The sequence below is a fragment of the Ciconia boyciana genome, chromosome 4 (genome assembly GCF_034638445.1).
Source record: "Ciconia boyciana chromosome 4, ASM3463844v1, whole genome shotgun sequence".
NCBI lineage: Eukaryota > Metazoa > Chordata > Aves > Ciconiiformes > Ciconiidae > Ciconia > Ciconia boyciana.
The window spans coordinates 43,211,239-43,237,425 of NC_132937.1; the positions used below are offsets into that span (position 1 = coordinate 43,211,239).

Here is a 26,187-nt window from a genome sequence, read left to right on the forward strand (position 1 = left end):
TGATGCTGTGACTAAATATAGTATGATCAGAGAGATGGGTTTTAAAAAGCTCACTTTAGTGGCACACTTTCACCTTATTTTTGCATGCTTTTCTCCTAATGACTTGGTGAACAGTGCCTTGACATATTAAGACTAAAAAAGCAGTTCTAGAATCTTCCTGAGGTAGTTTGGTTGCTGTGCAGTTGATGAAAGCTTTCATTTTAAACTTTTGTTCATGTGGATTAGGAAATGTTTCCATCTTTATATGGCTGCATACAGTGTTGCTTAGTGTTTCTAGTCCCTAGCATCTGTGTTCTTGATTTGAAGATGCCAGAAGAATTGGGGAGAGGTACATTTGTAAGAGCTGTAAAATACATCTATTAATTGTGTAGTGGAGTTTAGGAATTCATGGCTGTAAAAGAAGTTTGTGTACAAATTTTTACTGTTACTATTTTGGAATGTTTTTATGAAAAATGTACAAAAAATCATTCGACCATTTCCACTGAAGGAGCTTTGTAATACCAGCAGCATTAGAACATATGCTTATTACATAAATTGTAAATTTCAGCTATTATGAAATACAATTGTGTATTAGAAGTTGCTGTAAAATGGAGTAAGTTTTAATAAATGGTCATTGTCACAGTCTTCCTGCTGCTACATTTGTGCTCAGTTGACTAACAATCTTTGGAGGATTTAGACTATAGTAGCAGAAATACTCTGTATAGGTTAGTACCAAGGTAATTTCAAAAGTAGATGAGAAAAAAATTACCTACCTAATTTGCCTTCAGTCATCAAGTGAAGGACTTAACTATGGCCACAGCTACTGTGTAAAGCAGCATGCTTACATTCAGGATCTGTGTCTGTACAGTAGAACCTTTATTAGAGATGTCCATAGGGTGAGGCTTTTTGTTTGCGGTATGCTGTGCATGTTGTTGCTTACTTTGAGCTGTGTGTGTGGATGGGATTGAGTGGCATTTCTTCTTAATGACTGTGAAAAGACATGTCCTCGTGGAGGCTGAGTAAGTCATTTGATGCCACAAATTTCCAAGTAAAAAAAAAAAAAGTGCTTTTGAATTTAAACCAAGAAACTGAAGGTAACTGGTTATAAATAAACCTCTTTTGTCTCTTAACAGGCTACAAACTCTATCAGATTTTTTTTTTTGCTTTCTTCTTAAGGCCAAAAAGTTAAGCTTAAGGAAAACAAAACACAGAAAAGCTGTATTTTAGCAGTGGTCTCGGGTCAACTGTAATTTTCGCAAACTAAGGAATATGGATTTTTTCAGGTTAAAACATTATGTGTAAAATGAAATAAAACTTGGGAAAAATTGGCACATCAATATAATGTATAAGAGATGTATTCCAGTACATGCAGAGATTCTACACCCACATTGAGGAAGTGCTAATATAGATGTATATGTGCAGTGGGTTCAGTGCTGATTTTGGATTTTTGTCCTTGCAGGTGGGTTACTGTTCTTTAAGATCATCCTGACAGAAGCCAAAATAACATGTTGCATTCTTCAACAAAAGTATAGTGACTAAGATTGAAATATAGTTGTGTTAAGCTGACAAATATGTAATTTACATTTTAGCGTTCGTAAATATCTGTGCTAGATTTCAAATATAGTGTACTACAGGCGGAGTTCACTTTGGCTTGTAGGTAATACTGTGTAGTAAGTGTTTCAACTTACAATATACACTTATCCTGATACAAGAGGTCCTTTTCGAGGGGAAAGTTTGAACTAGGTGCTTCTGTTGGAAGAAACCAATATGCAGGAGTTGCAATAGTATAACCCTAACTGTAAAATTATACATTATAGCCAGCAGGGTTCAGTATGTTTTCATTTTAGAGGTCTCTAGAGTACTGGCTGTTTGCCAAAATCAAAATAGTATATTAGGAACCATTTGTAGGAACTTCTTTGAAGTAATTTAGACTCAATGCCAAAATCTATATTAATCCCTCTTGGCAGCATCCGCTATTTCAATTTCATAATTAGGACACAAGGTGAGGCTGCCACCTTATTCTGTTTTTCTAACTCTTAAACTACTTCAGGTAATCCTTAGACTTTCCAGTTAGGTGGTCGGTGGAAGGGTCGAATCACTAAATTGAAGTAAATTACTTGTTTGTATATTGGGAGAATGCCTTTTCCTTGAAACACGTAATGACTATTGTAAAGGAGTTTAAAATACCGTGCTACTTGATGAAAGTCACACACGTGCATCAACCACCAGACCGTCTGCTTTTCGCTTTGTAGAAGCATACATAGGACAAAATTATAGTAAATCTTGAGGTTTCCCATGCACAGATATGAATTTCACCACTTGATTTCGTCACCATTATTTTAGAAGTTGAAACCTGGATTGGGATACAGTTAAAACACTTGAGCATAGGAATTTTCTGCAAATGAAGTTAAAAGAAAATTCTCCCTTAGTATCTGTTTAAGCTCCTTTCACTGTCCACTGGTGATCCCAGAATATCCTGTAGGGAAGAATGTGTACTTGTGAAATTTATACCAAGGTTTGTGGCCCATAATTATGACACTGGGTTCAGCCCTTTCCTTCATGTTTGTGTAATAACCCTGACTTAATCATTAGAATGTTCCCATTTTATTGCTACTGAAATTCTTTCTTGTGTGGCTTTTTAAAATATTTCACTAATATTTTCATTGGATTATTCATGTGTTTCATTATGCTCAGCAGAAGGAAAAGGTAAAGATGCCAAATCTCAAAAAAAACCATGTGTTGTTGTAATATAAAGCTTTAAGTTCTATTATACATGCAAAATGTAATTTATCTCAGTGGCCCCCAGTTATACATAAAATACAAAACAAGTGCACACTCAGTTTTAAAAGTGCTTGATCAATCTGGAATGGGATTAATAGTTTTCTGCTGTTCGTGAACTCCAGGTTAAGGCATAATTCTGGTTACTTTATATCATGTAGTCATTTTTATGCTCTAAGAGCAATACTTTTTATTGATACAGAGTTACTGGAAATCTGTCTAGTTGATTATATTTTAAGAGAACCATTGAAAAATCTAAGGGACATAAAAATATTAGAAAAGGGATAACTTAATATTACAGAAGATTTTGATCATCTTTAGATTCACAGATTACCTTGACCACACTACTTTTTGAAAGGATGATTTTATACCTATTTGGGACCATACAAATATTAGAGTTAAAAAAAGGCAGAGAAAATGATTAATTTTGGCAGCCTTACAGAGGCAGACTATGGGCAGTATAATAAAAGTGCTCTTTTGTTTGAGATTCATCTCCGTGTGATTTAAAAATTAATGGGTGTTACTTGTTTTGGTTTTTTTATTTTTATTTGCCTTGCAAGTTTTTAGAGACAAAAGTGTTATTCTGTCAATGTTGGAATTCAGTAGGAATTTTTGGAACTCACTTTATAATGGCTGAAATTGTCTGAAACCAATAGTGGTTTAAAGATATGAGCATTAATATGCTAATTTTCAATTAGCCTCATTGACATATTAATCATTTAGGGAAGTGTATAGCCTAAAAGTTGGTGACAATGCAAAAAGAAGGGAGTTAAGATGTATTAGAAATTGAAGGACTTCCTAGCAGACATGGCTTTTAGAAGGTGTTTAGTAGATGTAGAGCAGTTAAATGTGCCTTTGGTGGAAAGTTATTTTCAGTATTTTCCAGAATTTGACATGATGTCCTCAAGTGTCTGTATGTCTAGATAAGTTAGCCCAAATGGAATCGTGGTATCCTGTTACTTTTCTAGACTGCAGAAAATATGAGCTTGCTTGCTTGCTTGTTTTGTTTCCCCACCCCCCATCAGAGGGATGCTGTCCTTAGTGCAATTCATATTAGCGTGACTTAAGTATGCTCTAATGTGGGGGTTTGCTACAGCCTCTTGAAATAATGAACATTGACATTCTTTCAGCAATTCTTTGTTTGCTTTTTTATTATATCTTTTTATGAATTGTTCATTCTTTATTTTTGTAAAAGCTGTATAAGGAAGACATTGCCTCATGACTATAAGTAATACGTAACTGGTAATGGAGCAAAAGATCATGAATATACTGTTTCATGCCAGTAGTTGTCTTTCCTTTGTTTGCCTGATTTTCCATCTTTCTCCTGATACTATAAAATTATAGTTAAGTTGCTCTTACAGCTTCGGTTGAAAGATCATGTAAATGTGGCTGGGCTACGTGATAGCCCTTCTCTTAGCTGTTGCGGAGTTACTGGAGCATAGCCTTACAGCGAGTGTAAGAGAGGATATAGCTCTCACAGCTCAGTAGGTCATTCTTGGATTATGTCATGGATATTGCCAATAGGAGGGCAGTAGAAGGGCTACTTAGATTAACTGATTCAGTCCACCGCTTTAACAGAATGTCATTTAGAGGAATAGAACTATAATTATCATCATTCTTGGAAGCAACTATTTTTTTCCAATAATATATATTTTATCCAAACATATATAAATTTCTGAATCGGGATCAAAAATTAATCTGTGTTTATTATTACAGCATTATTAAGCTAAGGAACAAATACAAAATAAAAAAGACAACAGACATAATTTTGTGCTTAATAATAATACTTCATACAGGAAAGTCTGTCCAGCACTGTGTTCTGTAGTAGGTTTAATAAACCCTGTAGTGCTTTTTATTTTAAGTAATTATGGAAAATAGTTTTTTGTATTAACTTAAACTTAGTTATTAAAGACTTATTGAGCTGGCAAAAAGAAGTATGCTCATGTGCAGAGGATTCAGTGGTTTGTAACTAGTCAGCTCTGTTGTGGTAAAGAAAGCCAAAACTACTGTCAGTGATCTTACACTTTTCACTTTATGGGTGGTTAATGAGTGGGGGACTTCTAAGGCAAAATCCTGAAGTTGCCCTTCTTGTTCTTATATAGGAAGTAGTTTAAAAATATTTGCAGCTTCTTTTAGGGTGATGGATCATCCTTCAACATGTGCAATTAGCGTAGGGGCCGGTCTGACTCGTACCAATATAAGGTTCCCATATGATATCACTGTGGAGTCCTTATGCTGACTTTTAATTCATGATGGCTTTCGGTTAAAATGGGGTGGGAGGACAGCCTGTATTTTAATTTTTTAATTTCTGTCATTCTAAACAGCTGTATTAAAAAAAAAAAGTTTTGCAAGTTTAATCTTAATAATCTTTACCTAAAAAAAGCAGACACACTATGTCATAAAATAACTATTAGTGACTAGTTTGTATCCTATAAATCTAACTTGAGTTGATAATATGGTCCATTACCAGCTAACTGCACAGAGTATTTTTCATTTTACACTCTTCAGTTACTTTTTAGTGAAGTGTTAAAAAATATGAAGCTTTTCTCCTCTCTAAAATTGCACACTGTCTGTCTGTTATTAGGGAGATAACAGCTCTTATAAATGTTTCAGTAAGCGTTAAGTAGACAGTTATGTGCACTCTCATTCCACGCTTATTTGCTTACTGTAATAAACTGATAAAATATGTGTGGTTTGTCTCTGTGTATCTGCAGGCATCATGAGTCACATAGATTTCCTTTAGAAATAATGTTGTGTCTGCAGAATTGATTGGTTATTTTCATAAACCATCCAAAGGTACACAAACGACTTCTATTATTTAAACATATGCTGTGTGAGATTTGTAGGGAATTATCTCCTGGTTACTAGATGCTTCTTGTTCTATTAACTCTTTGGAGGATTACTTTAACTCCAGAGTGATTGCAGGTATCTGCCCTATGGGTTTCTTTAAGTATTGCAATTGTATGCATTAAAAATTTTAGAATTAAAACAAAAAACTCTGTTTACCGGACTGATGCAATTGTTAAATAGACTGCATTACAGTTACACCAACCTTTGCCAGCTCAAAACCCTTGCTAGCAAGTAGAAGGCTTGAGAATTCTCATTTTCCAGAACTAAATTCCTTTGTTCAGCATGTATACATTTTATTTATTTCTAGTACTGCCATGTTAAATGCAACTGAAAATTAATGTTCTACAGGAAGGAAGATGGTTAAAACATAATGTCATTATTCTGGCTGTCCTTTGCGTGTCTTTTGCTCTGTATAGTATATGGAAAATAAAAGTGAATGGGCTCACGAGTGAAATTATGACTGAAACATGAGAAGTAATGCTGAAAGGGGCATAGATTAAAATCTCTAAAAATCACAGGAAGGTTTCAGTAAAATTTGAGTCAGTGTTACAACTTAAGTATAGTGAGGGATTTTTGCTGCATGTGTATGCATATGTATCTACATGTTGGACTTCTGACTACTAACTTTTTATGTTTTCATTCCTATTAATAAACAGTATTAATAAAACCAGCTATATGTTAACACCAAGAAGCTAGTATACTTCAAAATACTTGTTGTAACATGAATAAAACATATTTACTAAGCTTGTTAATGAAAAATGGGTGAACCATTTCATGAAAACTTTTCTATTATGCATGTCCAGCTCAAATTCAATTAAATGTTAAAAGTTAAAAGCTAAGCTTAAACTTAAAAATAAGATGTAAACTACATCTTAAAATTCAGGTTTTATTCATTATTTCAGTAATGGTTTAAGTAACAGGTGCTAGTGTGAGTCTGCTAATAACCTCTTACTGCTATTGTCTCTTTCTGTGTACCAATAAGATATTTATTATTTGAAGTACCTCCTTTCTTATTTCCTGACAACTGAGGTTTTTTTGAGAGTTTGACATTGTCAGTTATTTGTAGAAATCTAAGCAGAGTATTACTCTATTAAAGTTTCGGCTTAGTATTCAAAGGTGTTTTGAATTTTGAGTAACTGTGAAGGTCCATACAATTCGTACTTTTTCCATTCATTTTACATTAGCCAGAAATCTGGTCATGTGATGTGACAGGAGTCGATAATTTATAAATATAATTTAAAGATAATCTACATAAAAGTAGCCCTAATCTTATCATGTTTTTATGCATGTAAAATGGCATTGGAGTAAAAAGATACTGGGTCATTATGGGTTTTGTAAAATTTCACTGAATTGTGTTCTTGGACAAAAGTCTTAGATATTTTCATGCTTATCAGAGATCAGTATTTGAACTGAAAAAATTTACTCCGTTTAAAAATATGGTGCCTGTATTCTTCAAGTGGTGTTACTACTATTATTTGAAGAGGGACAGAAATTTAAATATTTTGTATGTGTTCTATTGTAAGCAGCTGTATTTTCTTCTGATCAAAACTAAAAATGTTGTCCTTAAGAACATTGTATTACCTTTTTTGGGAGAAGAAAATATCTGAACTTCACGAAGTTACTTTAAAAATATTAATAAATCATACAGATTCAGAATTGGGGTTGTGGAGTTTCCTCAGTTCAGACGTATTCGAAACTGCCTTTTGTCTTCACACTGAAGGTTACTTGTAGATCATGAATTTGTTTCTAAAAAAACTGATACCAGAGTTCTAGTGTTCTAGAGAAAGAAACACTAGGTAAAAGTTGAAAGTGAAATCTGATGTGGAAGGTCTTGCAGATGTGTTTGCTTGATCACATCCTGTATGTGTTGTTCTAATTACAGTTACACAGTGGTTGAGTTTTGCAGGAATGGGTAGACTTTCTGCCTTTTTTCCTTCATTATTGTCCTTCATTCAGTATGATATGTGTGAAACTTAATGCACCTTCCAAAGCAACCTCTGAATACAAACTCACTCAGTTCCTCATGTAGTTTTCTTCAGCTTTCATCAACATAGTGCTCACACTAATAAACATTTATTAGTTGATCTTTAAAGGTACTCATTTGAGGTGATAGATATTACTAGCCTGGCTTTCCAGTTCAGAAACTGGTGCTCAGAGATGAAGATCAAGTTTGTTATGTGCTGGCTAACTTCTAAAGTTTTTCAACAGGATTCTTTACAGCCTTATGTTTTCTATATACTCTCCCATTTCTGTAACACCTTGTGGGTTTAAATCCCAACTCTTACCAGCGTCTCATATTACTGGAAGTGTTCACTAAGTCTTCAGATCAGCCCCTCGATGTTAAATGTGGTGGTGAGGAAAATGTAGCAACCTGTAAGAGTTGTGTAGGGAAGGCAAGATAAAAGCCTGTTCTGCTTACTTAGCTGCTTGCAGTCTTGAACATCTTGCTCTTTGCAGTTGTCTCTTTCACTTCGTTGCACATTCAGGGCTATGGGTAGGGCAAGAGAAGATGAACATCCATCAGTGGAAACAGATAAACAGATATATCTAACATATACTATGAAGTTCAGTAGCTCATAGTGCATTGATCAGACAAATGGGATTTTCATGCTGAGCATTTGGCTTTTTCAGCCTCAATGTTCTGTTTGTGTGTTGTTACTTTTCACGTAATTTCCTAGCCTTTCCTTAAAAGTTGTTTAAAGAATTCAAATTCACTTTTCTGCAGTTTTCTGCATATTCCTTATTTTTGCACTTTTGAGCTCATGATTACAGATTTCCTTATCAGCAGTATCTTCTGGGAGTTTGTTTGCACACGGAATGTCTTTTATTCATGCTACTTCTTCCGGATAGAATGGACCCAAACATCCTTGGGATTTCTCTTATTGTTTGTGGCAGCAAGACTATTAAAAAAGTAGTAACATCCTTCTGCTCTGTACAGCTGTGTTTTTAGTATTTGACTGGTGTAATTGTTAGGCAACATTTTTTGTGGTTTTAACAAGAGAAGGAGAAGACAATTTCTCACTATACTTTTGCAGTACACAGTGGGCTTGGGGTCACCCTTGAGTTCTGATGCATAGAATGGAGAGAGACTTCTTGTTGGAAACAACATAATTATTTTAACTGTAACTCTTAAAAAACCTCCAATAAGTTAATGGATAACTGTAGAGTTAAAATACTGAAAACAGATTTATAATGGAAAGTGAGGCAAATACAATGAAGTTAAAGCTGCTATTTCTCAGCACCAGAAATGTTATTTTTAGGCTCTGTTATCTGATATCTATTACTGCAATTTGTTTATGGATTTGAATATGTCCTTACATGTTTCTAGTTCATGAAAATTCCAACTAGAAAGCAGGCATTCTAGCTGAGTGAAAAGTGCAATATTTAATTGTCATTTTATCTGTTCTTTGTTTACACCATTCACCAACTGTTGTTTTGTACTTAACAGGTCACTACCCAAGTCTCTGTGCCAACAAAAACACATGAACTGCTTCATCGAATGAGTGGAAAAGGATTAGCAGCTCATTATCACTTCTCAAGACAGCCAGGCATTTTTGGTGATCGTATGGTATCTGTGCAAGTGACAGTAACAAATACAACTGATCAGAAGATAGAGAATATTCACATCGGGGAGAAGAAATTGCCTCCAGGCATGAGGATGCATGAGTTTAATCCAATAGGTAATTGTATCCTATCTTTAAAAATACAGAATTTTAATCTTTTGCAAAATTTCAAATATAGGAAAGTGTTTTTGCATAGTCATAAATATACTCATATATATGTATGTATACACAGGTATACATATGTATGTATACATACACACACTCATGCAACTATCTTTTCTTAGATAATCTGATTTTAACAAAAATTTAATTCAGCTTTCCCCTACTTGTATTTGACTTTGAAAATAACTCCTTAGATCAGAACTTCCATGCCTGAAAGCTTACCTGCTTGTTCAAATATCAATTATATCAATTCCAGTTGAATAATAACATTTTTCTGTCTCTTCAAAGACTTTAATTTTCTTACAGCCTTAGTCTAGAATGGCTATAACAGGCTACTGTTAAGAATAGGCTTTGATTTATATATTCACAATGATTTTCTTTCCAAGCTTTGGAAAGAACTTCGCTTTCCAAAGAACATTTGTAGATGTATTATTTAGTTTGGTGGCTCAGAGCTTTCTCGTTGTTTCCTTTGTGAGCTTTTGGCAATGGAATGGAAGTGTGTGTGTTAGACTAGTTTGCATCTACCATACTTCCACAAAGTGTGGCTTCTTAGACTAGGTAGAATGCAATGCTGTAGTCAGTCCTAACCTAAATTGCTTTACTTTCTGCCTTCTGATTAGGATAGTTTTTTGCTAAATTTCTGTTAGTGCAAAAGAGTAGAAAACCTGAGAAAGAAGAGCACAGATCATAGCAACTTTTATTCAAGGGTAGTACCTGAGCACACAACCTGCTTTCTTTTCTCAGCATTTCTTTGTTTTAGGACATTGTGGTATAGTCAGAAGGAGCAAAAGTGTCTCTATTTCATAATATAAATGGAAAGGACAGACACGCTCCTTTTTGACACAAGCTCCTGTACTTCAGATGTGTTTCTTCTCTTTTAGTGAACTACAATGCTATGCGAATCCCTATCATGTTAGAAGAATACAGAAACAAGTTTTTAAAGCACAACAGTGAAGTAAAGATTTCAGTAGTTAAGATGTCTGGTATTAAATTGCTGTATGCTATTGAAATACTTATTTTTTTAACATTTGAAAGGTTATACAGATTTACACCAAATAGCTACAAAAGCAATTGTACAGTGCTACAGTTTATTTCAGAGTTAAAATTTTGGAACCATTTGCATTTTGATAATGATACATACTTGATCAAGACAGTTAATTTTAGGAAAGATATTAATATTTGTGTTACGTGAACTGTTTAGTGTTTACTTCTCAAGATAAGAAGTCCAGTGCAGAGTTCTGATTTCAAGTTAGTTTTGACCATCAGCCTAATTTTGTATCCCTCCCTTTAAACATTAAAAGAAATGAAGTCACAAAGGCTTACAAGTAGAAAACTAGTAATACTATAAATCAGACCAGGAGGTACTGTACTCACAATAACAGTCAGTGAACAGTAGCATTCACTTCTCTCACATAAAAAACATGAAAAAAATCTGCAATTAATAAGTTATCCAGTTCAGGTTTCTTGAGTTCCACAACATAATCCTACCCTTTAAAGTATTTATTTCCCCAGGAAACACATTATTATGGTGTCTGTCCTGTGAAGCCATTGGTTTCTTCTGCAGAAAATAAGCCACATATCATCTGTAGCTCCTTCCAAAAAATGCTGCTTTTCTTGCTTGAATGCAAATTTTCTGTATTCTTAGTCACTTTATCTAGAATTCAGTTTATATGCCCTGTTCTTCATATTATCTTTTGTGTTTCCAGCATTTGGAAAACACATCCTATAATTTGCCCAGCGGAACCAACAGAAGAAGTGTCAGTGTAGACAGGTATTCCTGCTGGAGTATAAGTCTAGTTTTGCCTCCATCACTGCAATTACTGTTGGCAATTGTCCTGATTTTGCCAGCAGAAATGGGCCAAATTATTTCACCTAAGTCCCTGTGTGCAGTATTTTCTTGTTGGCTAGGTGCCTTTAAAACCCCATTTGAAAACATTAAGCTCAAAGACTTTAGTAAAGTTTAGTCTGAATTTGAGCTGGAGCCTGTCATCTTTCGATGCTTTACACAGACTTCTTTTCTTGAAATACTTTGTTTTCTATTCATTCCCTAGCGCTAGTTTGGTCTTTGCCTAACAGCATTAACTCCATGTTTTCCATATTTGTGAGAACTGAATCTTGATACAGTTAAATTTTGTTTCCTTTTGTCATGGGGCAGCTGCCTACTCTTCAGTTCCTGAAAAGCACCAGATACATTAATGCATAAACTGGAAATTAGTAATTTTTCTGCCTGCCCAATCATTTTCATTTGCATTCTTCTCTTTTAACTGTGCTCTTAGGTTTTCTTTCTTGTAATCTTGAGAAGTCAAACTCTGCTCCAATGCTTGTTTTTAATACCTCCTACTTATGTAAAGAAAGAGCTTTTCTTCCTACCAAAACAAAGCCTTATCTCTACAACATTGAGGAAACAGTATAGTGATATAGCCAAGAAACTAAGAATGAGCATGTCTCTTGATATCTTAATTTGAGAAGTGCCTCAGTCTGCACTGCTTGTAAAGCACAAAATTATCTTCCATTTTGGGCTCGTAATCTTTCTGCTCCCTTCCATAACTAATGCAAGCAGAATATTGAGAAATAAGTAAACCATGCTAATTATGAAATATTTTAAGTTCAGCTCTTTTTCCAGTACTGTGTGTGGTAATGTAAATTTTATTAATATTTGTTGTGTTTTACTATTTATTAACTAAATTTACAAACTGGTGTTATTGAAAATGAAATCTCAGTGCTGGATCTGTACACAAGTAAATAAAAATACAAGGATGTAGCTTCAATATATTTTTTTCTGTAAATAATTTTCCTAGCTTTTCTAACACAAATCCTAATTTTGTTGACAGCAGGGCTATAAGATGAAATGGCAACATTTCATGTGCACTAACTCTGGGGAGGGAGGATCCAAGACACTTAAACATGCAAGTGTGACATTTGGGTAATACCTACTTGAAATAAAACTGCAGGTATTGGCTCTTTTTTTATGGAGGTGGTTTTTTTTTTTTAATATAAGTTTTCTAATTATGTGAAGTTTGGGAGTTTGCATCTGGGGTCTTCTGTTGCTTTGCATGCATACTTTACCTGTTCAAAATGTTTTCATGTAGAGTGCCTTGAGCCCGCAGGATCCGTTACTGTTTCAATGGGTATCGACTTCTGTGACTCTACTCAGACGGCCAGTTTCCAGTTATGGTGAGTTCGTGGGGAGGGAGGGTAATTTTTTGCTCTTGGAAGGCAAAAATAGTGTATATTGGAAGTTTACTTGCAGTAGCAGACTTGCTTTTTATTAAATATTTAAAGAATTGAACAGCAGTTCACAACATGATGTATACCCAAGATGTTTTTAGAGAAGTAAGACATAATTAGTGTTTGGTTTTACTATTACAAGGATTATCAGTTTTCTTCCGTCTTCTAAATTTTTTTAGCACTTGCTTCTAAAAACACAGATGTGATGATAAGCTCAAATCTAGGTTTGAAATCACATGTATAAGTTCAAAAACTCTTTGACAGGTTGTGTTTGGGAGGCCCTGTTTTTCACTTGGTGTAAATGATATCAAGTAGAAGCATGAACTCCTCTTCCGATTTAGAATTACTTCTCTGTTCCTGAGCTTTATTTTTATTTTTTCCCCCTCTTTGTGGGATTCTTCTTAATAACACCACCTTGAAGGGAGCAGTCAGGTTTGACTAGTCTGCTGGAGTGTTTTGTTTGTGTTCTTCCCTGTAAGAAATCACAAATCAAAAAAGCACATATTGTGAGCTATTTTACTACCTCGAGTGCTTATTTTGGCTGTTTGTGATCTATGTAACATGACTGCGTGAAACCAACCCCCAAATTTGCTGGCCAAAGAAGCTTATTCCTTATGCTGTATATTCTTTTAGATGATTAGAGAGAGAATGAAAACAAGTAACTGGCTGGCCAACTAGTTTTTGTCTTATATACTTGATTTACACTTTTTATGCTTATGTTCAAGATCCTCCTTTGTATGAGTTCCTGTTGCATTCTAGGCTAGCAGGGAACCTGTTCACCCAGGAGAACTCTGTTATTAACTAGCATTTGAAACCAGGGAAAATTTGTAGTAGCAGTGTCCAAACATCAGGAATGAACGAATGAGGGAAAGCTAGACACCTTCTTTTAAGAGCTATTCAGGCTTATGTAGTCTTTGAAACTATGCAAAGGCACTAAATAGATCTGCACGATTCTTTTTTTTTTACATATTTCAAAATAATGTTCTTTGACATATTTTGTTGCAAGAAGCACTACTTTCTATATTCTGCACAAAAAAAGATATTGAATAGACATTCACATTGCCGTGTTCCAGTTTACGGGAAGCCCTTTGAGAAAGTTCTGTACCCCTTTCTTCAATACTGTAGAAATTTTAGTGTACTACTACTAAGCACAGCTTGCACAACTTACAGGTTATTAAAAATAGCAGGAAAATCTTAATAATAGAGTTGTACCCAAGTGACTCCAAAAGACCCACTGCTAAAATAAAATTTATTGTTCTAGGAGCAAGGAGATTTTACTACTGATTTCCCCCACACACTTTTTAAGCCCTTTCCTGTACAATGGATGCCCATGCATAGTCATTTTAAAGATAATAATACCTCCAGCAAGATGTCTGCAGCCTGTAGTTTATGTGCATCACGTTGTTGTAGCTGGTCTGTATGCTGTTTGCTGGAATTTGGAACCAGCTTTGGACTGTTGCCTGATGCTAGGTTTGTTTGGGAAGGGAAGTTCCCTTCTAGGCAATGCAATTTCATAATTGCTTCAAAATGATAAGCTCTCTTTCCCTAAATATATTTTGGGGTTTTTTGAATAAAATATGCTCAGTTTATCAAGCAGGAACATTCTTTTCTAAATAGAGCAGGTATTTTTCTTTCAAGTATGTATTTTCAGTGTACTAATGATTTGATTCCAAACTTACACCATTTATTGCTAAGAATCTTAGCAGTGATGAGGATAAGCAATGTAGCATAACACATTGATTTTATGCAGATCATCACCTTTATGTTTTGGGAGGTCTGCTGTATTAGTGATATATAAAAACTGATTACTTTCTCCAACATTGCCTAGTAATTGTTTATTATTTTCCTATTAGACAAACAAGACAGATCAATATTCCTGAACACTGACCAGACTATGAGTAACATCACTGTAAATAGATTTGCCTCAGACCTCAGCGGTGTATTCATTTTAATGATTTGGACAATGTGAGTCCAATGACAAAGCTCAAGCTAAGTTTAAAATTAAATTAAGAATAGGAATTGCTTACTTTGTTCCTTTGCTAATTGTTATGGCCTTGTCTCTTTGACACTAGTTCTTAGAAAATAGTATAAAATAGGTTAAATGTTCTTTGCATTAAATTTGCTATTTTACTGTTAAAACATGTATTGTTCAGAATCTGACTGATGTTCAATATCATTGAAGAAATTATTGCAGCGTGTGCAGCGTGATGCATGTGCAGCGTGATGCATGTGCAGCGTGATGTTTTGGGGGCGATGTCTAAGAGACATCAGCTGCAGCCTTTTTAACTTGTTATACTTCTTAAAAAGCTTTTATCCAAAAGGAAGAATGACTTGTAGAAGTTTGTCAAAATATGGTTGAAATACTGTGCACACAAAGGTGTCAATATTCTTGTATTTCCTGATAACATATATTTACGAAAGACATTGTCAGTTATTTTGCATTTTTGTTAGAAGCATGCTCAGCAGTAAAGTGTTCCTGATCATAATCATTTTCTTTACGTTGTTCTAAGAGGAGCACTTTGTCTTGCATCAAATGTAATTGATCCTGAAGCAGTGTAATCACAATTACTCACTTTCTTAATTGGCCTGCCCAAAATCAGAAAATGGAAACCGATCGGCAGTGTTTAAATCAATAGCTTTGTAGTAAAGCTTGTGGGGGTAGGGAGATAGTGGTAATGGGTAGATCAATTGGTCTTAGATGCCAATCATGGACTGTGTGTTTTGCATAGCAAACACATACCTTTCTGCTTGGGGATGTGCTGTTGTACTAGTGGTTCAATAAATACAAACTATATAAAGAAAAAACTAACATGAGTAATAAAATATTCACATCTCTTTCTGATTTTATTGTACAAATCAAGGACAGTAAAGGAGAAACTGCATTACAGAGAGAGGTTCGAAGGGCTGAGCTTTGAAGGGTGTCCCTCGTAAATACTATTTTTATTAAGCAAAGCTTACCAAGATCACACATCTAATTAAAAAGAGGTGAAATGCCTTAACTTGAAAACTGTGCCTAATGAATTTATTTAGAATGTGTATTAGGATGCTCACACTATGTACTCATAAGGAGAACATCTCTCCATTGCTATTTTTCTTGTGCCGTCTCCTTGCAGAGGCACACCACTTCAGCCACACTGGTGTTCTGCACAATAATGCCTCCCAAGCAGAAAGTTAGAGGAGTAAATGGAGGAACTTAGTCTTCTTTTAAAAGATTTTTGTGAGCGTCACTGTTTCTTTTTGGGTTACTTTGTTCAGATTCTGCAAGCAGGATATACACAAATTAGAAGTATAAAGCAATTTTTTATTGGCTAACTCACATGCAAGGTAGTCTGGTAGCTTGTTGAATCCTAGTTAAGCATTAGTATATTCACCATCCTGGTAAGAGACCTCAGTCTTTGGTAGGCAGGTAGGCATCAGTGAGCAGAAGAAAGGTTTGAACGGATCCTTGATGTTACAGACTGACTGCAGTACTCCACTGACTGTGGAATTTTATTTTTTTTCCTTGTCAGATTTTATATATTTCCATGTCGGTGTGTTTTCTCTTGAATCCTTGAGTTCCTAGTAATCACCATCTTAACAATCCTACCACTGTCTCTTATTTTATCTTTATTATCTTGCATGTGTCTACCTTTCAGATATTTTTAGGTCTTTCTCACAGCTTACCAGTTTCCTTTGATGTCTGCACAAAGATTTGAGAGGTTTGCCATGTCAGAATTTGGCCTTGGATCCTTGGAATGAAGACATTTGAATCTCTAGAGAAGAAAGGCGAGGAAGGTTACAGAGACAGAGGGTTACAGCATATACATGCCCTTATTCTATTTTGTGTACATGTATTTAGCATTTCAGATTCCTGTCTGCATTTGTAAAACCCAGTAAACAAATCTCCAGCTTCTTGTAGGTGTCTGGTGAGTGACTAAAGGTGAAGGGAAGGTGTCCTTTTTACAACATTGAGAGCTGGAGAAGGAAGCTTGTCGTTACCTCTTCTTCCCTATTCTTTTCATCTCCTCTTTCCAAATTCTCTTAGCTGTTTCCAAAGCCATGAAAGAATCACAGCTTTGAAGATAAAGTTAATTTACAGAGAACCTTTTTTCTTCTCGCCGTTCTTTTAGAAAGTATGCAGGATGTTATTTAGCTCTCTTTGAAACAACTTGGCATAGGGAACGTGTCCTAGTTTTCTGGAGGTTTAAGTGCAAAGAGTACAGTTAGAGCTCCCAAGAAGAGAAATGGAATGAAAGCAACATGTTCTATGCCTTCCATTCTTGCTCAGAATAATGAGATCATGGGAAAATAGTGTGATATGTGACAGCAGTTTTTACAAGCGTGGGCTGGTTACCTTATATTGGCATTTCCTATGTCCCAGTGGCATTAGAAGAGCTGGGACCCTGTACATACTCTTCTACTGTTGTTATGGTGATAGAAAAGAAAGCTGTCTGTTCACCTTATCTGCCCTGGACTGTATAAAGAGACCATTTTGCTGATTACTCCAGAAGAGGTTGGTGTAGCAGGAAGAATCTACCATTTTCTTAAATGAAGTAAATTCCGTGAATGAGATTTGAAAACCTTGTTCAATCTGCTGTCTGCAGGTTCTACCTTATTGTAAAAGCTTTCGCTCTAAATTTTGTTTTCCAAGGGAGAGATTTTTTGCAGCATGAAATACTCTTACCTCACTCTGCATTGATGTAGGAATTTTCCCAAGCAGAACTTTTACCTGCAAAGAGGAGTAAATGAAGAGGATCGGTTGAGTAGCAGTCAGTATTGCGTGCAAGCATGCATTCAGGTGTAGAGGCTTGCACAAAAGCATCTGATTAAAATTATGTAGTAGAATATGTTATGGAATATATTAAAAGCTAATGTTAGAGATGCAGAACTGTATTCACATCACTGTCACTTCCATTTGCACTTGTTTCTTGCTGTTTCCTTCTCTAGCGCTTTGTCAGCCAATCACTAAGTTGTTTACAGATGTTAGATATTAAGACAACCAATCTGGTACTATTCTCTTTACTTCATTACTCTAAAGTAGTCAGTTGGCCCAGTTCCAGAAAGCAATTATATCGCGATAGATGACTGACCTGGAAAAAGCAAGGCTGGGCATGAACAACTAATCTCATTTATTCTGTCACCCCGGCCTTTTTTCTTTTCCGTCTTTTCCTTTCTTCAGCAAGACTATGAGCAAAGTCTCCCAGACTTATCCATCCTGTGTTTTGCAGGAACTTAGTGTGTTGCTCTTCCTCTTCCATTTGTTTTTTTATCATCTGTGGAGTTTTTTTGAATACAAGACAAAACTAGTGAGCTAGTTTTGGATAGATGTATTCTGGGTCAAGCAGCTACTAGGAGTGAAACAAAAAAGGATAATATAACTAGCAAGAAGAATATTCCCAGCCTCTTGTTAGAATAATAATTTCTAAAAAGCTTTTAAAATTAAGACTTCAAAGACTGCCATTGTAGAATCTTATAAGAACTCATTCACAAGTGATAATATTATTCTTATTAGTTTTAAAGAAGATGTTGCCATCACTGTCCTCAAGTCTTTTGTTACGGCAGAGAACTTCTTTCCCAGGAACCCTTTGGAGCCAATTCTTTAAAAAAAAAATTGACGGAAGAGAGAGGGAATAAGGAAAATGGACACTGGATTCAAATGACAGGTGCTAGCTGCTGCCACTGCAGCCATCTGTAGAAAAGTTAAAACTACACGTCTTGTAAAGGATTTAATGTTAGTCTTGCAGTGTCGTTTATCACAGAGATGGTAAGTCTCCCTGTGTTCCTGTGGGATGATAAGATGTTCCTTATCATCTCTCATTTGTTCATCTTAATTGGGTACATCAGAAGATAAATTCATGTGATCCTTGGAATTACATCATGAAAGTGGTGTAGGTCTTTTAAAAATACAATATGTACAGTTTAATAGTTATTAAGGCAACAGTAAGAGTAATGATGTCTAACATTATTTGCTCCTAAGTTCACAATTAAATACAAAACAGACTTTGTGAACTAGTGGCGAGGTACTGTTCTTGGACATCCCTATTTGTTTCATTCTTTTAGACATTCCTTCTGCAGACTTCTCACTAAGAATCCATGTTCCACTAAGGATGTAACTTATCAATTGCACTTGCTAATACCAGAAAAAGCAATCTTTAATGTTTTAAATCTAAAACCAGTTATGTTTTGTTGGCTTGAGAAACTTTGCTTTTTTTCTGATAAGCTTCTTCAGCTTGATCTTCCAGGAAAGTTAGAGCAACACCACCTGAGAGATGTTTCAGTGCAGCTTGAACCAATTGTCTGCCACATTCTTTAAATGTTAATGTTCAAGCTTCAAACCACTTCTACAGTTTTTTGTTTAAACATCATTTATACTAATTATAGTATTCAAAGTATAAATAAATGTTAAATACACTGGAATTTAGTTTACTAGGTATTGGGGGAAATTGCGTGTACTGCAAGAGTCAATTTTATTATTAAACTTATCCATTAGATAGATACCTGATTAAATCTCCATCTTTGGAGATACTCAGAGCTCAAATGGACAAGGCTCTGAGCAATGTGAACTAAGGTGGCCCTGAGTTGAGCAGGAGGTAGGACCAGGTGATTTCCAGACTCCCCTTCCGACCTGAATTGTTCTATGATTCTATGGAACTATGAAATTACTTTTGTTAAATTAGATATTACTAGATCTCTAATATAAAGATGCAATAAAAGAGATGCAGATCAATAAACAAAAGCTGTATATTTAGCCTGTAAAGTGTGTGATAAAGAGAATGATAAAAGGGAGGATGATTTTCTCTAGCTGAAAAATAAATTTACTGAAGTACGCTGAAATTAAAGTAATGCAAAGTAAACCAGATGCTGGCTAAAGTGAAATTAAGAACAAAGTGGTTTTGAAGAACAACTAGTAATCAGAATTTCTGCTTGCAGACTATGAAGAGTTCATGGTTTATCAAAGAACATCTATTAGCTTTTTAATCCCTAGGGGAAAGGGAAGTGGAATGTTTGTTAACAGGAGAAGTGTTGAGTGGTCCTCTCAAGCAGTTACAGCCTTATAAAACCCAAGCTATGCTCATGCTTTTATTCCTTCTTATTGTGAAAAGATTGTTATAAGCATTTCAAAGCAATCTAATCATTGATGTTATAAGTCAAGTTTATGTACAAATGGCATGTCCAGTCAATGTAGGACATGAATCACTGTACACAAAACTGTTTATCTGTTTTATGCTGAATTATGTAGTGCACATCTTGCTTAAATATGAAGGATAACAGTGTTTGAATGATCAGTTGAACAATACCAATGGAGATATTGTTAAAAGTTTTAGTCATATAGTCCAGATAGTATACATAAATAGCAAAAAGTTATGAGGTAGTTGATTAAAGACCCTTCCTTCAGCTCTTAAGCTCATGGAGTTCTTGATCAGTTTTCAAAGGAAAAATTAAAGAAAAAAATATTACTTTCTTATTTTACAGTGCACTTGATCAGGCCAGCCAGTCAAACAATCCCTGCTCTTTTAGTATGCTAATGACTTTAGAGATGGATGGTATTTAAAGTAGTACAGGAAAAAAAAGTGAAAATTTGTTAGCTAAGGAAATTTTTAAAAGCAGCACTTCATAACTGATTCTTTGTAAAGAAAATACTAGCCAGGTTTGAAGGGATTGTTTCACTGTATTTTTACTAAATAATAATTTTCAACAAAGCTAGCATTAATGCTGGATTTTATTTGAAAAGCCCATGCTTGAGATTGCATCCATAAGCATAATTATAATACGTCAGAAAGTAAGAATGTACTAGTTCCTAAGCATTTGCTTGTGAAATTGGGTAATTATGGTAAGTAGTAAAATTTTAAGTAATAGGACCATAAAATGCTTTCCTGTTTCCAGGTGGCTTATCTTGCATCTTTAAGAGGGAGACGCATGTGTTTTCTATATTATTGATCTAGTGCTCTTTTTTCCATCAGTCTATCTTATTTCAGAATTTTTAAAGTTGCAGAGTTATAAAAAATCAGTAACACATGTTTGAGGTTAATTTAAATAGCATGGATATTAATTGATGAAATATATTTTCCATTCTAATGATTGTATCATTGTATTTATGTAGGATATCTAAGGCATATCAGCAATCAATATGTATTGACTATTTGGTACATCAGGAAAAAAAAAAGTGTTCTTTTCTAAAAATTTCTCATGCCTCAAAGATTCTGACTGGATGTACTGATCCTGAATGCCTTATAGTGTAGTTAGTCAATCAAACACAGCAGAGTGAATATATCTAGAGTTTCTGTAGACTTGGAGAACTCCAAGACGAGATAGTTGGAAACTCAGAGAATTGAATGGATAGGGAGAGCAAGTTCACTGTATGGTACTTATTTCTTAAGGAGGAATCTATGGCATTTGATAGTAGCATGCTACTGCTGATTGTAATTTTTTCAACTCTGCCATTACAAAAACTGCCTCAAATTCTGCAATTTTCCACTGTGCTTTTAGATCAACCAGTATGCTGTGGGGTTTTTTTAATATACAAAATGTTGCGAAATTGAAGTGATTTAAGATATTTCTTTTTTATTCCCAAATTTATTGTTTGGTTTGTTTGGGGTTTTTTTAGACAATAATAACCCTTTTTGTCTGAAATTATGCCTTTCCTAGGTTTATCCCTCTTTCTGGCACAGCTGTTGCTGATGACAGAATTTGTGAATAACAATTCTTTTAAAGGAATTGTGAAATGCTTAATAATTTGTCCTTTGCAAGCGTTTAGTTTGAGTGTGATGCCTTATAGCTTACAAATAAACATTAATATGAGTAAAAGTTACATTTTCAGAAATGCAAGAGCATGTATACTATATTAATACTACATTTGTACTGGAGAAAATGGATCAGTTTTACTGATGTAAGAAATTAGCAGGCTTTTGGATTAACAAGGTAGAAATCATGCAGGTAGCTCTTACACTGTTTATAGATTCCATAGTAAATTTGGAGCTGATATGTGTATATTAATCTGTGTTGAAGCACTTGGTTGATCCTGTATAATTTCTCTTTTCCCAGCACAAGGGATGATCATTTCAATGTTAACATTCAGCCCCCCGTTGGAGAACTGCTTTTGCCTGTCACTATGTCAGAAAAGGACTTTAAGAAGGAGCAAGGTGAGAAATACTTCAGCAGCTTCAATAAATGTGTTTGGATGAGAAAAGGGCTGTGTGCCTTTCAATTTGCAAGTGTACAGCAAGTGCTTCTAGTGTAGCTGTTTGTGTTAGTCTCTGTTAGTATTCAGTCTGATGCTAATGATTTAATTTAAAAATATCTTTAAAAGGATGTGCAGTGGTATTTGACAGCTTTTCAGTGTGCCTTTAAAAGCACAAAGCCCACCTTTTACCCTGAAACAGTCTTTTGGCTCAGAGAGTTTTGTCTTTCTATCATGAAGTGTGAATGTCTTTCCTACTAGCAGTAAAGCAGAAAGTTGGAACCACAGCTCAAGGAAATAGTCCAAATATAAATTGATAAGGTGTCTGTCTTCACTAGTCTTTATTCCAAGGCTACTCTGAAATACTATTAGTGTACCTGTTCCTCAGCTACTTTAAAGATTATTTTGATCTTTTTCCTTTCAAACACTTCATATAAAAAAAAAATTCTTGTTGGAATACTGTTTTAGAATGGTGACATCTTTTATGTACTTCTGCATTCTTCTGATGTTGTGTCTTTAAAGAATGTAAGTTGCTGATGCTAGTCCAAAGACAAACCTCCGTAAGAGCTTTCAGTGACTTGAATATTTTGTACAAAATAATTAGAGAAAATTGTACTTAACTTGATCATGTGTTAAATGGAACAGTCCATACTGCTACCCTTAATTTGGATATGATTCTTGGATATTTTAAAATATAAACAATTACATTTTGCATGCATTCAAATGTAATAGTGTTTACTCACGTATCTCAATGTATGGGGATTTACATGTGTAAATCTCTTCACACTGAGATTAGAATATACCCATGGGATCCTGTCTCATTGCTGCGTAAGGCTCAGAAACTCACTATATCCATCAAGCAGTCAAGAACACCAATGAGTAATGCTATGTATTATTAATTATTGCTTTTGAGCATTTCTTGCTTTTGTATTTTTGAATGATTAAGAAAGTAGTTTAAACATAGTCTAGATCATTTTCAGTTAAGCTTATGGCTGCAGTGAAAAGTTAGGATTGTGCTTTGTTTTCTTAACCAATTGATACTTATTTGCTGTTCTTACCCTTTGCTGGCTAAAGCCTGCCTCTCTGCTTTATACCTGCTCAGCAAACCAAGGTGAGTGATTGAACGAGGCTGTGGCACATGTATTTTAAACTGTTCCCTTCTAAAAATTGTAGCTGAGGTTGTAGTGAAAGCAAGGCAGGTTACTGTGCTTCCCCCCCTCCCCCCACCCCCGTTTTTATATTTGCTTGCTTTGTGATATTTTGATAGAGTTTTTGTATGTTTTACTGTGACTGAGGGCTTTTTTTCCTCCTGACTGGCCATACAGAACCACGAGCACATAGAAGAAGTATACTTGGAGAATAGCTGTGGTCCTCTGTGGAGTTGTTGCCAAAATTCCTTTTTCTTCTGCCATTTTACTTCTATGGTTGTTGATTATTTGTCTGAATAAATCTGGCAGCTGTTTGCTATGTTTAATAGAGCAGAAAGGCTACTCTGAATAAACCTATTTGAAAATTTGTTTATATGAAGTATTTGTAAATCCATGAAGGTCTCTTGGCATTTCTGTATCGCTCTCTCTGTCTTCCTGAATTCATTCTTTGATGCAGGACTTGATGCTGGCAAATTTACCACAGGTTTAAAAACCTTTTCCATTGCATCTTTTTTCTTATACATATCAGCTGTTTCAGAATATTCATGGTAATAGAGGTCTCAGTTCTAAATTCTACATAAGTATTTATTACAAAGATCTAGGAGTAGCTGGCATTTGGGGAGAATTACTATGTGATCTTGCTAAATGAAAAATCCAAATTACAATAATAAATGTAGGGCAATTTAGAAGTTGGTATGTATTATTCTATTTTGTGTTTAACTTTGATTTGTCTGTATTCTCTAAATGAATCTGATTTATATAACTTGCTTTTCACTTGTCATGCTGTTTCCTTTTTTTGTTGTTGTTGTTTTTGGACATAAGATGTTTCAAGTCTTGTACCCGGAGATGCCTTATTTTATTTGCAACCAAAACAAATATGTGAAAAATAGTGAAGGAGTGAGGAGAATATTAGAAATGCAAGATTATATTGGGGGAGAATGAAAATATGTGTGGGTTTTAAGGATTTTTACATCTAAATTGCATGTGTAACCTAATAAGAATGCTAAAGAGGAAATAGCCGGTGTTATACTGCTATGTAGAAGACAATTCATTGCTACACATCTTTACTCAATTACACTCTGCTGTTTTGCATTGTCTGTTACATTTGTATATGTCCATTTTCTTCCTGATGGCATAACGAGAGGGAAACAGACAGGTTATTGAATATTCATGGCTATGAAGGTTATCTAGTGGTAGCAGCAGAACCTCAAAAGCTGGATTTATCCACATGCTGCGCATGATACGCTTAGCCTTGCTACGCTGCCTTCCCTTCCCTCCTGAGCGGGGGAATCCTCCGGTGAGGTAATTCCCCAGAGCAGCAGCTCAGTTAGTGGTTGATGTTGTGATTGACAATTTGGAAGCAATGGATAAAAGTGGTATTGCCAAACTACTCTTTACCTTTCTGGTTAAATATTTTTACTGATCTTCAGGCCTCAGGATTTTATACCCTGTTTTACATCACATCGCCATGAAAAGTCCAGTTTCTGTAGCAGGAATTCTCCATGAGTGAGACATGTACTGTTGGGATCTCTGTATACAGATTTTTACTTGTCTGCTGTTTTTAAAAATCAGTAGCAAAACTCCCCTTGCCTTAGTTCAGAATAGAACTAGTCTGGTAGCTAACATACCTTGTTACCTACCAGTGTAATTTTTCCAATTTAATTTCCTTTTATTATTAAAAATGTGTACAGTTATTTCATTGTATCAGTTAGTTAACCCAGATTAATTGCTGCTCTGTACTCCTTAGATTCTCATGTTTCAAGCAATTTTAAAGGTGGCATGCGATTGTTATAGCTGGATATTAATCAGAATTTTTGTGAAGGTGTTTTTAAAATAGCCAGTTAAAACTACTTTAAGTATAAAGACTTCCCCCCCCGCCCCTGACATGTTTTAAAATAATGTTGTGAAAATTTTTTTTAAAAGTATATACCTGATTCACATTTAAAAAAAAACCCAACCAAACCCAAAAAACAAACACCTTGGTTAAGTAAACAAATTGTTTACCTAATTTTATTAAGATTTATATATCCAACTTGTCTTCCTAACAAGCAAAATGCTAATTCTTTAAATGGTTGGACATTTACTATTTTCTGGCCCTTGACTACCACGAGCAATCATATTTGATGCCCCTTAATTAGAGCACCCTTTTTTCTTTCCAGGTTCTTTTCCACCTCAGCAATCGAGACAATACATTTGCTTACCATGCTGCTCTCCTAAGTGTTCTTTTGCATGTAAATTAATCTTGATTCAGTTTACACTGTCATGCTGAGTGGTACAAATTGCCTATAACAATAAAACAGCATGAGTTAAAAATAAAGGGGGGTGAAAAGGCAGATTGAATGTGTGCCTTACTTGATAGGATGTTACTTTGCTTTATGCCAATACATTAGTCGACGATAATGAATCTTCTGTTCTGAAAAGCATGGTTTAGTTGATTTTTTTAATTTTACTTCAATGGAGCAGTACCTTGTCTTTTATAGAACAAGTTAGACAAACCATTAATGACAAGAGTGTTAAGGTTAAATATGAAGCAATGCATTCATTTCTCTGAGTGCTATCCATCTTTCCATTTACAGGAGCTTGACAAAAGTACTGGCTTTGTACAACATTTCCTTTAATTACATGCTGCGGGAAACAGGCTTTTAACATAAACATAGTTGCATTCATTTATTCAGCATTTGCTCTTCAATAGAGCTTAATGGAGAAGGTTTAAATCCTAAATGAGTACACACATCTCTCAGGAGTGTTATGTCAGTCCCTGTGCTCTGCTTAAAAGCAGTTTTAGTCTGTGTATGTAGTTTTTAAAGCTTTTGCCTAATAGTGAAGTTAAACAATTTGAAACAGAATGTTCTATTCCCGAGATAAAGCTGATCTTTACAGAAGTTGTATGCTTATTTTTGTTCTCTTCAACAGCAAATCATGTTCAAAAATATCCTGTTATTTACTTATGAGCTGTTCCATTTTTACTTTGATATTTCTTTTTTTTTTTTTTTGTGACAGCAGCTAATGCACATTCTAGTGCATTAAAATGTTGGATTTATTTTTTTAATTGCTCTATTAAGCATCTTAGTGCCATTTGCCCTGGGTGAGAACTGTATGTGCACCCTAAAATATTAGCCTTTTGAGACTTTTGCATTGTTTTCATTGTTAATGCTATCGTGGGTTTCAGATGCTTCATATTTATGCCTGAAGTACTGTGGTCCATTGTTTGTTGTGTTTTCAGCTTCTGACATAGCGTAAAAATACACACACAATGTTAAGTTGTAGTTACTGTTGGGTTTTAATCAACACAAGCGTCCGGCAAATCATTCTTCTAAACAAT

The 26,187-nt window shown here is 34.9% G+C and overlaps 1 protein-coding gene across 5 annotated transcripts in view; it reads left to right on the forward strand.

Annotated features, from left to right (window-relative positions):
- Positions 1-26,187, forward strand: part of AP3B1 (adaptor related protein complex 3 subunit beta 1) — a 164,352-nt gene that overhangs the window by 123,698 nt on the left and 14,467 nt on the right. For all 5 annotated transcript variants that reach the window (XM_072859652.1, XM_072859650.1, XM_072859651.1 and 2 more), the window contains 3 exons: positions 9,056-9,287; positions 12,422-12,506; positions 21,582-21,679. In XM_072859652.1, coding sequence (XP_072715753.1) covers positions 9,056-9,287; positions 12,422-12,506; positions 21,582-21,679 — 415 coding nt within the window. The remainder of the gene's footprint in view (positions 1-9,055; positions 9,288-12,421; positions 12,507-21,581; positions 21,680-26,187) is intronic.